This window comes from Nerophis ophidion, linkage group LG26, assembly GCF_033978795.1.
Source record: "Nerophis ophidion isolate RoL-2023_Sa linkage group LG26, RoL_Noph_v1.0, whole genome shotgun sequence".
Taxonomy (NCBI): Eukaryota; Metazoa; Chordata; class Actinopteri; order Syngnathiformes; family Syngnathidae; genus Nerophis; species Nerophis ophidion.
In genome coordinates this window covers 21,371,612-21,384,663 of record NC_084636.1, presented here as the reverse complement: position 1 = coordinate 21,384,663, position 13,052 = coordinate 21,371,612, and the positions used below count along the sequence as shown (strand labels likewise).

General features: G+C 38.8%; 1 protein-coding gene across 1 annotated transcript in view; it reads right to left on the bottom strand.

The window, feature by feature from the left end:
• Window positions 1-1,315: 1,315 nt before the first annotated feature.
• lpxn (leupaxin) overlaps window positions 1,316-13,052 on the bottom strand; it is a 19,637-nt gene continuing 7,900 nt past the window's right edge. Inside the window, exons 4-9 of the mRNA XM_061888012.1 lie at window positions 11,552-11,648; window positions 10,334-10,552; window positions 10,080-10,253; window positions 2,056-2,137; window positions 1,837-1,985; window positions 1,316-1,768 (exon numbers count right to left, since the gene is read on the bottom strand). Coding sequence (XP_061743996.1) covers window positions 1,502-1,768; window positions 1,837-1,985; window positions 2,056-2,137; window positions 10,080-10,253; window positions 10,334-10,552; window positions 11,552-11,648 — 988 coding nt within the window. The 3' untranslated portion in view covers window positions 1,316-1,501. The remainder of the gene's footprint in view (window positions 1,769-1,836; window positions 1,986-2,055; window positions 2,138-10,079; window positions 10,254-10,333; window positions 10,553-11,551; window positions 11,649-13,052) is intronic.

Below are 13,052 nucleotides of genomic sequence, written 5' to 3'. Positions count from 1 at the left end.
TGCAAGGTACAACTCTACAATGCAAAGCAAAAGCCATTTATCAACAACACCCAGAAACGGCGCCGGCTTCGCTGGGCCAGAGCTCATCTAAGATGGACTAATGCTACAATATACACCCCCCGCTACCCTCTACTAAAAACCCCGACCCCCAACCCAACCACCTCAACCTCCTCATGCTCTCTCAGGGAGAGCATGTCCCAAATTTCAAGCTGCTTTTTTGAGGCATGTTCAAAAAAAATAATGCCCTTTGTGACTATAATAATAAATATGGCAGTGGCATGTTTGCATTTTTTTCCATAACTTGAGTTGATTTATTTTGGGAAAACCTTGTTACAAGGTTTAGTGCATCCAGCGGGGCATCACAACAACATTCGGCATAATAATGTGTTGATTCCACGACTGTATATATCAGTATCGGTTGATGTTGGAATCTGTAATTAAGAGTCAGACATATCGGACTATCGGATACCGGCAAAAAAGCCATTATCGGACATCTCTAGTTCGGACACGTAAGCATTGTTATTTTTTGCAAATATTAGCTCATTTGGAATTTGATGCCCTGCAACATGTTTCAAAAAAGCTGCCACAAGTGGCAAAAAGACTAAGAGCATTGAGAAATGGTCATCCAATACGTATTTGGAACATCCCACAGGTAAACAGACTAATTGGGAACAAGTGGGTGCCATGATTGGGTACAAAAGCAGCTTCCGTGAAATGCTTAGTCATTTATAAACAAGGATGGGGCGAGGGTCACCACTTTGTGAACAAACGCATGGGCAAATTGTCGAGCAGTTTAAGAACAACATTTCTCAACGAGCTATTGCAAGGAATTTAGGGATATCACCATCTAAGGTCCGTAATATCATTAAAATGTTCAGAGAACCTGGAGAAATCACTCCATGTAAGCGATATTACATATCCTTTGATCCCTCAGGGGGTACTGCTTTAAAAAGCGACATCATTGTGTCGAGGATATCACTACATGAGCTCGGGAACACTTCAGAAAACCACTGTCAGTAACAACAGTTTGTCGCTACATCTGTAAGTGCAAGGTACAACTCTACAATGCAAAGCAAAAACCATTTATCAACAACACCCAGAAACGGCGCCGGTTTCGCTGGGCCAGAGCTCATCTAAGATGGACTAATGCTACAATATACACCCCCCGCTACCCTCTACTAAAAACCCCGCCCCACTCAACCTCTTCATGCCCTCTCAGGGAGAGCACGTCCCAAATTCCAAGCTGCTTTTTTGAGGCATGTTCCAAAAAAATAATGCACTTTGTGACTTCAATAATAAATATGGCAGTGGCATGTTGGCATTTTTTTCCATAACTTGAGTTGATTTATTTTGGGAAAACTTTGTTACATTGTTTAATGCATCCAGCGGGGCATCACAACAACATTCGGGATAATAATGTGTGAATTCCATGACTGTATATAATAGGTATCGGCTGATAATTAAGAGTTGGACAATAACGATTGATTTCCATATTTCCTTGTCAGACTAAGAGTTTGTTATGGCAGGCCAGGCAGTAGGGTTTGCCTCTGTGCTCCCGGAAGATTCCTTGGCTGAGCTGCTTCTGACAGAAGGCGCACACAAAGTGCTCGGGGTGAAATTTGCTCTCCATGGCCGAGACACAGCGACCCACGATGGGCTGGCGGCACTTGCCGCAAAGAGTGCCCCGCCGGGAGTGGAAGTGGGTCTGGCAGAGCGGCCGCCCGTCCAGCTCCATGAAGCGGCCGTCGGTGAAGGGCTTCAGACAGTCCTACAGAGCGGGACACATGGACGGGAGGTTGGAAGAGAACACAATCCATGTGAGGACCAGGAGCTCACCGCGCAGACGAAGCATTCCAGATGCCATGTGCCGTTAGCCGCAGTCAGGTACTTCTCCATCACAGGCTCCCCACAGCCCGCACACTTAGGGGCAAAGAGTTGGTAGAAGTCCTTGCGACAATATGGCTTCCCGTCCTTCTCCAGGAAACCTATTCAAACACATTCCCGCTAACAATAACAACCAACTTCCATTTCGTTACAAGTTTGACCTTTGACTACCATCATCTCCAAAGAAGTCCCCGCAATGTGTGCAGAAGAAGTGATCAGGATGCCACGTCTGGTCCAAAGCTGTCAAGATGTTCTGCAACAATAAATAACCAAGAAAAAAAAATGTACTAGCCACAATTTCGTTTCATTTTTTATTTATCTCCTTCGTTAATGTGCATATTTTGACCGATAGGACAATTATACCTCAATGATACAATTTTACATTGACACACCAATGCCTGAGAAGGAGCGGGATGAAGAAAAATCTGATATTTTCTTGCCCCCTTCAACATAATATATAGTCTTACTTCATGGATATCATACAAACTGACAAATACATCAAAACAAACAAAAAATACACAAAAATGAAGTGAATTATATTTTATAGAGCGCTTTTTTCTGTAGTGACTCAAAGCGCTTTACATAGTGAAACCCAATATCTAAGTTACGTTTAAACCAGTGTGGGTGGCACTGGGGGCAGGTGGGTCAAGTGTCTTGCCCAAGGACACAACGACAGTGACTAGGGTGGCGGAAGTGGGGATCGAACCTGGAACCCTCAAGTTGCTGGCACGGCCACTTAACCAACCGAGCTATGCCGCCCCAGAAAGAAAAACGCAACAAGTGCAAAACTTCATTAAGTACAAACCGAACAAATAATAATAATAATAATAATAATATACACCTCACGGAATAATACAAAACAAATACAAAACCAGACAAAATAATAAATAAAAAGCAAAATGTAAACACTTATGGCTGTCCATATGATCTTATTGTTCTGTCTTTATATATATTCTTTCAATTGGAATATATTTTTTAGGGTTGTGGGAAAAAATCGATTCGAATACGAATCGATTCACATTTTTTTTTAAATCGATTTTTTTTTTTTATATCAATCTAACAAACCACTACACAGCAATACCATAACAATGCAATCCAATTCCAAAACCAAACCTGACCCAGCAACACTCAGAACTGCAATCAACAGAGCAATTGAGAGAAGACACAAACACGACACGGAACAAACCAAAAGTAGTGAAACAAAAATGAATATTATCAACAACAGTATCAATATTAGTTATAATTTCAGCATAGAAGTGATTAAAAAATCCATCATTGACATTATCATTAGACATTTGTAAAAATAAAAAAAAAGAACAATATTGTCACAGTGGCTTACACTTGCATCGCATCTCATAAGCTTGACAAACACACTGTGTCCAATGTTTTCACAAAGATAAAATAAGTCATATTTTCTGTTCATTTAATAGTTAAATCAAATTTACATTATTGCAATCTGTTGATAAAACATTGTCCTTTACAATTTTATAAAAGCTTTTTAAAAAAAATCTACTACTCTGCTAGCATGTCAGCAGACTGGGGTAGATTCTGCTTAAATCCTATGTATTGAATGAATACAGAATCGCTTTGAATCGGAAAAATATCCTTTTTGAATAAAAAATCGTGTTGAATCGAGGAAAAAAAAAAAAACGATATATTATCGAATCGCGACCCCAAGAATCGATATTGAATCGAAACGTGGGACACCCAAAGATTTGCATTCCTAATATTTTTACAGTCTTTTATCTCATTGTAAAGAGAATTCCATAGTTGAACCCTTACCACTGATGTACACATTTGTTTTAAAGTTGTCTTTGAATACTCATGTTTGAAATGACCTTTTCTTTTGTGCTCTGTATTCTTAGAAGTGATGACAAACATTTTTTGTAAATCTGCTGGTAATGTTTTAATTTTAGCCTTAAACATGACACTCAATGTCTGTAGCTTTACTAGCTCCTATAGTTTCAATAAACCAGTTGACTCATCTTACAATATAAAACAGAATGAAAGAGAAACATATACAGTACACTGCAAAAACTGAAATCTAAGTAAGATTAAATATCTGAAATAAGGATGATAGTTGCTTATTTTCTGTCTGATAAGATCATTCTTCTCACTAAGCAGATTTTATGTTAGTGTTTTACTTGTTTTGAGGGTTTTGGTCCTAAATGATCTCAGTAAGATATTGCAGATTGTTGCTGATATTGTACAACCTATATTGGGTAAAACATGCTTGAAACTAGAATATCAACTGTTGCAAAGCTGTGTCATCAACATTCACAAGTAGAGATGTGCGATAATGGCTTTTTTGCCGATATTCCGATATTGTCCGACTCTTAATTACCGATACCGATATCAACCGATGTATACAGTTGTGGAATCAACACATTATAATGCCTAATTTTGTAGTGATGCCCCGCTGGATGCATTAAACAATGTTAACAAGCTTTTCCAAAATAAATCAACACAAGTTACGGAAAAAAGTGCCAACATGGCACTGCCATATTTATTATTGAAGTCACAAAGTGCATTATTTTTTTTAACATACCTCAAAACAGCTTGGAATTTGGGACATGCTCTCCCTGAGATAATCCTGATACCCATTATGTCATGTTCTGTGGTCTGGATTCTGTTTAGTTATGTTCTGTTTTGTTTTTGACTCCATTAGTTCCCGTTTCTGCGCACCCTGGTTTGTTTTAGTTTCCATGACAACCGTTAGTTTCACCTGCCTCACTTGTTTGAACTCACGCACCTGTCATTAATCATGTCAATATATTTAAGCCCGTAGTTGCCAGGTAGTCGACCTGGCGACATTACTCCAAAGACATCATTCATCTCTTGCTCTACCCCTGTTGGATCTCTTATGTTCATTCGGTCCGTGCCATAGTTCTCGTCACCGTAAGTGTTTTTTTTAATATGTCCACAGTTTAGTGAGTTTTTATAGTTCATGTTTCATGTCCTAAGTTGTTTTTGCCTCCGCCTTGTGGGCGCCTTTTGTTTGGTACTTTTTGAGTGATAAATTAAATCATGTCATTACCTTCACATCGTGTTCAGTCAAGTCGATTTGCACCCCAGGAGAACATCCTTGCAGTAAGCTGCTCCAAAGTCCAAGTCTTGACACATTACAACTATGGGAAATACTATACTTTGACTTTCACAAAGTGCATTATTTTTTGTATTTTTTTTTAAACATGCCTCAAAACAACAGCTACAAAAATAATGAAGACACACAGCTTCGGTCCAGAGTATACTAGAGCATACTTGCCAAAATTGAGACCTCCGAATTCGGGGGTGTATATTGTAGCGTCCCGGAAGAGTTAGTGCTGCAAGGGATTTGGGGTATTTGTTCCGTTGTGTTTATGTTGAGCTACGGTGCGGATGTTCTCCCGAAATGTGTGTCAATTTTTGTTTGGTGTGGGTTCAGAGTGTGGCACATATTTATAACAGTGTTAAAGTTGTTTATACGGCCACCCTCAGTGTGACCTGTATGGCTGTTGACCAAGTATGCCTTGCATTCACTTGTGTGTAAAAGTGGCATATATTATGTGACTGGGCCGGCACGCAAAGGCAGTGCCTTTAAGGTTTATTGGCGCTCTGTTCTTTTTTTAAACAGATACCGATAATTTCCGATATTACATTTTAAAGCATTATAAATAGATAAATTATCATAAATTAAATTATCATAAATAGATAGATAAATTATTATAAATTAAATAGATGGATAAATTAAATAAATGGATAAATTATCATAAATTAAATTATCATAAATAGATATCCGATAATATCGGTCTGCCGATATTATCGGACATCTCTACTCTCAAGTATATAAATTATCATAAATTAAATAGATAGATAAATAATAGATGGATTATTTAAATTAAATAGATAGACAAATTATCATAAATTAAATTATCATAAATAGATGTCCGATAATATAGGCAGGCCGATATTATCGGACATCTCTACTCACGAGTATGAAACTACTTTTTTAAAGCAATCATTTCTAGTTTCAAGCATGAAATAAATAAAAAAATCATGACTGACAAAATTGTGTCTCATATTAAAACAGCTGACAGCCAAATGGACTTTGCTGTTTTATTTTCAATGAAACAATAGAACATACATACTCATAGAGTAGTACAGTTGTTTTTAGTGAGAAAATACTTAATTTAAGGTATTTTTTGGTTCGTTGAGGTTAGCTAATTCTACTTGTTTTGGAAAGTCTTGACAAGCCAAATGTTCTTGTTTTATTGGCAGATACTTTTGCTTAGTTCAGATAAAATACCCTTTTTTTTTTTTTTTTTTCTTGTTTTTGAACACTGACTTTTTGCAGTGTTGTCACATTATTGCCTGATGAGTCCTACAGTGGGTTTTCTAGTATTGCATCTGGACTAAATCATCAACTTTTTACTCTACGGTACAGTATGCTATTTATGTTGTGTCATATCTCACCCTGCTGTCCTGCACTTATGCTTCTCTACAACATTCCGGCTTCAAGCGGTTTATGTTTCGAAATGTAAAATGTAACATTCCTCCAGACAGCTGGGAGATACAGCGGTATTGCAGAGGCTAATTTCGAGGAGAGGCCAGCTCGCAGAGAAGAGAGACAGTTAAGTTAAAGTACCAATGATTGTCAGACACACACTAGGTTTGGAGAAATTTGTTCTCTGCATTTGACCCATCCCCTCGTTCACTCCCTGGGTGGTGAGGAGAGCAGTGGGCAGCAGCGGTGGCCACGCCCAGGAATCATATTGGGTGATTTAACCCCCCAATTCCAACACTTGATGCTGAGTGCCAAGCAGGGAGGTAATGGGTCCCATTTTTATAGTCTTTGGTATGACTCGGCCGGGGTTTGAACTCACAACCTACCGATCTCAGGGCGGACACTGAATAGGCCTAGTGGTTAGGAAACGTACTGCAACTACAATCGCACGGCAGGTCTCTCCACTCAAGAATTGGCTTGTACAGTCATGTTAGGCATTGTCAACAAACATGAATGTACCGTATCAACAAAACATCAAGTTAAAATGTTTGAAAACTATGATTAAATAAGTAGATTGTATAACTACAACACTCATCATAACTGAAAATGTATTACTAATAATTAGATAAAATGGGACTAAATAGGCCCTAGTGTGTGAATGTTGTCTGTCTATCTGTGTTGACCCTGCGATGAGGTTGCGACTTGTCCAGGGTGTACCCCGCCTTCCGCCCGATTGTAGCCGAGATAGGCACCAGCGACCCCAAAGGGAATAAGCAGTAGGAAATGGATGGATGGATGAGATGACAAGGGAATAAGCGGTAGGAAATGGATGGATGGATGGATGACAAAACTAATAAAAACAAATGATTAATAATAAAGTACCATTAAAAATAGCAAAAATAGATAAAATTAAAAATTAAACATCAAATCGAAATAAGTGTCTGACCCAAGAGCGTAAGTTAGCGTAGTCATCCGTGACTTAGCTGCCAAAGAAGAAAAATATCTGATCCTGCTGTCCTGCACTAATACTTCTCTACAGAGCGGTATAGCTCGTTTGGTGAAGTGGCCGTGCCAGCAACTTGAGGGTTCCAGGTTCGATTCCCGCTTTCGCCATCCTAGTCACTGCCGTTGTGTCCTTGGACAAGACACTTTACCCACCTGCTCCCAGTGCCACCCACAGTGGTTTAAATGGAACTTAAATATTGGGTTTCACTATGTAAAGCGCTTTGAGTCACTCGAGAAAACCGCTATATAAATATAATTCACTTCAATTCACTTCGCTTTAAGCGTGTTTTTTTTTTTTTTTTTACTGCAACTTTCTTGACTTTGTGGATTATTTTGACTCATTTGGTTTTATTTCTATTGTTCAAAGTGGCTTTTATCATTAATAACTGCTAGAAGGGGCATTTACAATACATACAGTACAGGCCAAAAGTTTGGACACACCTCATTTCAATGCGTTTTCTCTATTTTCATGACTATGTACCTTGTAGATTGTCACTGAAGGCATCAAAACTATGACACTTGTAAAGTGAAAACCCTTTCAAGTGACTACCTCTTGAAGCTCATCCAGAGAATGCCAAGAGTGTGCAAAGCAGTAATCAGAGCAAAGGGTATTTTGAAGAAACTAGAATATAAAACATGTTTTTTTTGTTAAGTACATAACTCCACATGTGTTCGTTCAAGTGACAATCTACAATCAGGGGTTTCAAACTCACTTTACCTGGGGGCCACTGGATGCAGAGTCTGGGTGAGGCTGGGCCGCGAGAAAAGATTTCCGAAGAAAATTTTTCCATCCTCCTCAGCATGGAATATATTTGTATTTAGCGGACGCACAGAGAATAAAGTTATTTCCGCAATGTGTGTTTTTCCGCTTTCCCTCCCTACAGCAACACGCGGGTCGGCGGATAATAGCCAGGAAAGTACCGGGATAGCGAGCGCAAAAAAGTGACGTCTCCCGGACTTTTATCCGGCGTCATATAGAAATATATATAGTGTTCATCGTGTGAGGAAGTGCAAATTAAACAATAAAAATAACAAATAACAGTTTGAATTGGTCCAGGTTATCGGGGACTGTTATTACCGACGGACAGGTGTCGCGGTGTGACTGCAGCCGGGAACGTAAGAAAACCCTCGTCTCCATGGCAACGTCTGTCGCTTTCACTCACTTGCCGCTTTTCCACCAACGCAGGGGGTAGGCAACCCAGAACGTTGAAAGAGCCATTTTGGACCCCAATAACACAACACTGTCAAGCGCCATTCATATAAAACTCGCGGGTCGCACTAACATTAAACTCTCATATTAAGGTGGGGGCCGCAAAATAGATAGATGGATGGAGATAGATGGATAGATGGATGGATGGATGGATGGATGGATGGATGGATGGATGGATGGATGGATGGATGGATGGATGGATGGATGGATGGATGGATGGATGGATGGATGGATGGATGGATGGATGGATGGATGGATAGATAGATAGATAGATAGATAGATAGATAGATAGATAGATAGATAGATAGATAGATAGATAGATAGATAGATAGATAGATAGATAGATAGATAGATAGATGGATGGATGGATAGATAGATAGATGGATAGATAGATAGATAGATAGATAGATAGATAGATAGATAGTACTATCTTTTATTGATTCCTTCAGGAGAGTTCCTTCAGGAAAGTTAAAATTCCAGCAGCAGTGTACAGAGTTGAGATCAATTTAAAAATAAAATAAAATAAAATAAAATAAATGAAAAATAAATAAATAACGTTATTTTGTCGTCATACCCCTGATGTAAATAGTCATGAAAATAAAGAAAACACATTGAATACGAAGCTGCGTCCAAACTTGTGGCTTGTACTCTATATGTATATATAAATACAGTATGTAGATGTGTTTTTCTTTATTTTTTCAAGCTGCATCACCTATGCTGGGGCTACCACATATACTGTGTCTATGTCGTACATAGTAATTGGTATATATTGTATAAATGTTATAGACATATTATAATTGTATATATAATATACTTTACAGATATTAAGTATCTATTGTATATATTTGCAGATGTTATATTTTACATTGCTATATCTAGTCTATTTATACCTGCATTGTCCTTTCCATCCTTACACTTTCCATCATTGTAACTGAGCTACTGTGTTGAACAAAATTTCCCTTGTAGATCATTAAAGTTTGTCTAAGTGCAAGTCTCCCCTGAAGGCTCACTTTCAAAACCAAATCCATTATGGAGATGCCAACAGACCATTACAATGGCCTAACATTTGCTGTAAATCCATCCATCCATCCATTTACTACCGATTGTCCCTTTTGGGGTCGCGGGGGGTACTGGAGCCTATCTCAGCTGCATTCGGGCGGAAGGCGGTGTACACCCTGAACAAGTCGCCACCTTATCGCAGGGCCAACACAGATAGACAGACAACATTCACACACTAGGGCCAATTTAGTGTTGCCAATCAACCTATCCCCAGGTGCATGTCTTTGGAGGTGGGAGGAAGCCGGACTACCCGGAGGGAACCCACGCAGTCACGGGGAGAACTTGCAAACTCCACACCGAAAGATCCCGAGCCCGGGATTGAACTCAGGACTACTCAGGACATTCGTATTGTGAGGCACATGCACTAACCCCTGTTCCACCATGCTGGCCTTGCTGTAAATCATAGTGATGAATATGAATAAAACAAAGTTCTCACACCTGTACAATGGCCCCTCCGCAGAAAGCACAGCGTGGCGAGAAGAGTTGATGGTAGTCCTTAGTGCAGTACGCACGTCCTTCCCTCTCAAAGTAGCCTGTGGTGCTCAGCTCTGTCGTGCACACCGCACACACAAAGTGCTCCGGGTGCCACATTTCACCCATGGCTGTGATCATCTAAGCAACACATTAAAAAAATGACAACTAATGTATTCATGTCTACACTTCGCTGATGGTTGATGTAATGTTTTTAATACCTTCCCCGCAATGGTTTTGTTACAGGCGGCACAGTGACCCTTGGTTGTGTTGCGGACACCGATCTTTTCCAGGTCAGTCTTCAGCCCTCCAAGAAGATTGTCTATACTCTCCGCATTTTTGCTCCCTGCGGAATCCTTTGCATCTAAATCCAAAATACTGACGATTCCCTGTTGGCCATCTTCTGTTGTCTCTTGTAAAAGTGGTGAAGATTCTGCATCCTACATAGAGGTAAGATCACCGAGGTAAGGCTCTTGGGTAACATCAGAATGCTTATTGAAACAATGGTGCTCTCTGTTGGTCTTTAAGGCCACATTGCAAAATGGAGCTGTCAGAATATTAAATAAAAAGACTAGATTATAGGGGAGAAAATACTAAAAAATAGTGAAGTGATCTGTCTGTGCAGCTAGATAATTGTACTTGATAAAGTATCCTAGATTTGTACACTATATCCAGAAATTAGCAGGACGTTTAAGATAGAAATATGTATTTTATTCTGAAAACAAGCAATATACAACGTGCAATTCTTAAATTAAGCATCCTCGGGATGTTGTGATATATTTAAAGGAGATTTCATATGTGAGGAAAAGCATTTTCTCATTTTAACATTATTAAAGTAAAATAGACAAAATATGATTATTCATACCAAACCATACCAACTTTATTTTTAAAACCCTTTAAAACAACCACAGTTAAAGTACAAAGGGCTGTACACCACAAAGAAATAGAGAGGCCAAGAAAAAAATAACTTTGAAAACAGAAGAAAAATACACATTAAAAAAGCATATACAAATTACCCTACGAACAATTCGTTAGATAAAAAGCAGTTAAAAAATGTAAAACAGTTAAAAAAGTTATAAACAGTTTAAAGTCTCATGCTAAAATTAAGATTATCGTCTAAAAAAATTTAATGGTTGGAATTGGGGGTTGAATCACCATAAATGATACCCGGGCGTGGCACCGCTGCTGCCCGTTGCTCCCCTCCACCTCCCAGGGGGTGATCAAGGGGATGGGTCAAATGCAGAGGACAAATTTTACCACACCAAGTGTGTGTGTGACAATCATTGGTACTTTAACTTTAACTTAACTTTAAAGTGAACGACTAAAAATAACTAAATAGCTCTTAAAAATAGTGACATTTCTAGGTCTAGGTTTTTTATAAAATATGTTTGGCAAGAGGCAAATAATTTGCAGAGCACTTTCGGAAGTTATGAGCTGACCTGAGATCCCAGACTCATCAAATCTTGTAAAATAGAATCCAGCTCTTTGGTGGGAGAATCGTCATCCTGGGATGTTTCCACGGGAGGAGACAGGTCACTAAAAAGGGGCAAAAACACCAGAAACTGAGGTGAGGCTTTTTAGTAGTCTATGGCAGTGGTTCTCAAATGGGGGTACACGTACCCCTGGGGGTACTTGAAGGTATGCCAAGGGGTACGTGAGATTTTTTTTTTAATATTCTAAAAATAGCAACAAGTCAAAAATCCTTTATGATTATATTTATTAAATAATACTTCAACAAAATATGAATGAAAGTTCATAAACTGTGAAAAAATACAACAATGCAATATACAGCTAGATTTTTTTGTGGACATGTTCCATAAATATTGACGTTAAAAGATTAATTTTTTATGAAAAAATGTTTAGAATGAAGTTCATGAATCCAGATGGATCTCTATAACAATCCCCAAAGAGAGCACTTTAAGTTGATGATTACTTCTATGTGTAGAAATCTTTATTTATAAATGAATCACCTGTTTATTTTTAAACAAGTTTTTATTTATTTTTATATCTTGTTTTCCAAATAGTTCAAGAAAGACCACTACAAATGATCAATATTTTGCACTATTATACAATTTAATAAATCAGAAACTGATGACATAGTGCTGTATTTTACTTCTTTATCTCTTTTTTTCAAACAAAAATGCTTTGCTCTGATTGGGGGGTACTTGAATTAAAAAAATGTTCACAGGGGGTACATCACTGAAAAAAGGTTGAGAACCACACTGGTCTATGGTAAACACATATTACCACAGTAACGTTGACTCATCTAAAGTAGTACAATTGGAATTTTTTGGACAAATACCACAAAAAATTGGCACAAAACGCTGGCTCTCGAACGGTCATCACATGTGACATTGCACCAGGCTTCAGAGTTCAGTCGGCATTGAAAGCAAGCAGGGGGTGTCCAAAATGTGGCCTCCTGGGGCATTTTCTGGCTCACAGCTCATTTTTCTATTGGCCCTTGGCATATTCTAAGTTGGGGTGCCCCGATCAAATATTCATATTGGATATCGGTGTAATAACAGCTTGTATCAATCCGATACAAGCAGTCCTGCATCATGTTTACTCGAGTAAACATGATGCAGGACTGCTTGTATCGGATCGATACTTGTTTATTTGCAAAGCTGGCCAGGGGGTTACCATCTTAATGTCTTCCAATAAAAAACAAAAGTTTGATCTTTCCTTGTATTTTATTTAATTAATTTACAAAAGGTACACAAAGTAGGTCATAGGCTACTATAGCTTGTGTAACGGAGGCCAGCCATGCATACGCTTAAATCACACTCCCTGACAACTTCAATAGTGTGCTGGCTGCCAAGTTAGCCGGCCCAGGATTTTAGCTTGGTGGTCAGCATGCTCGCCTCTCATCCGGAGGACTAGGGTTTGCGTCCCTCGTGCAGAATGGAATAAATGCATGGGTCTGAACCACATGGGTTACAC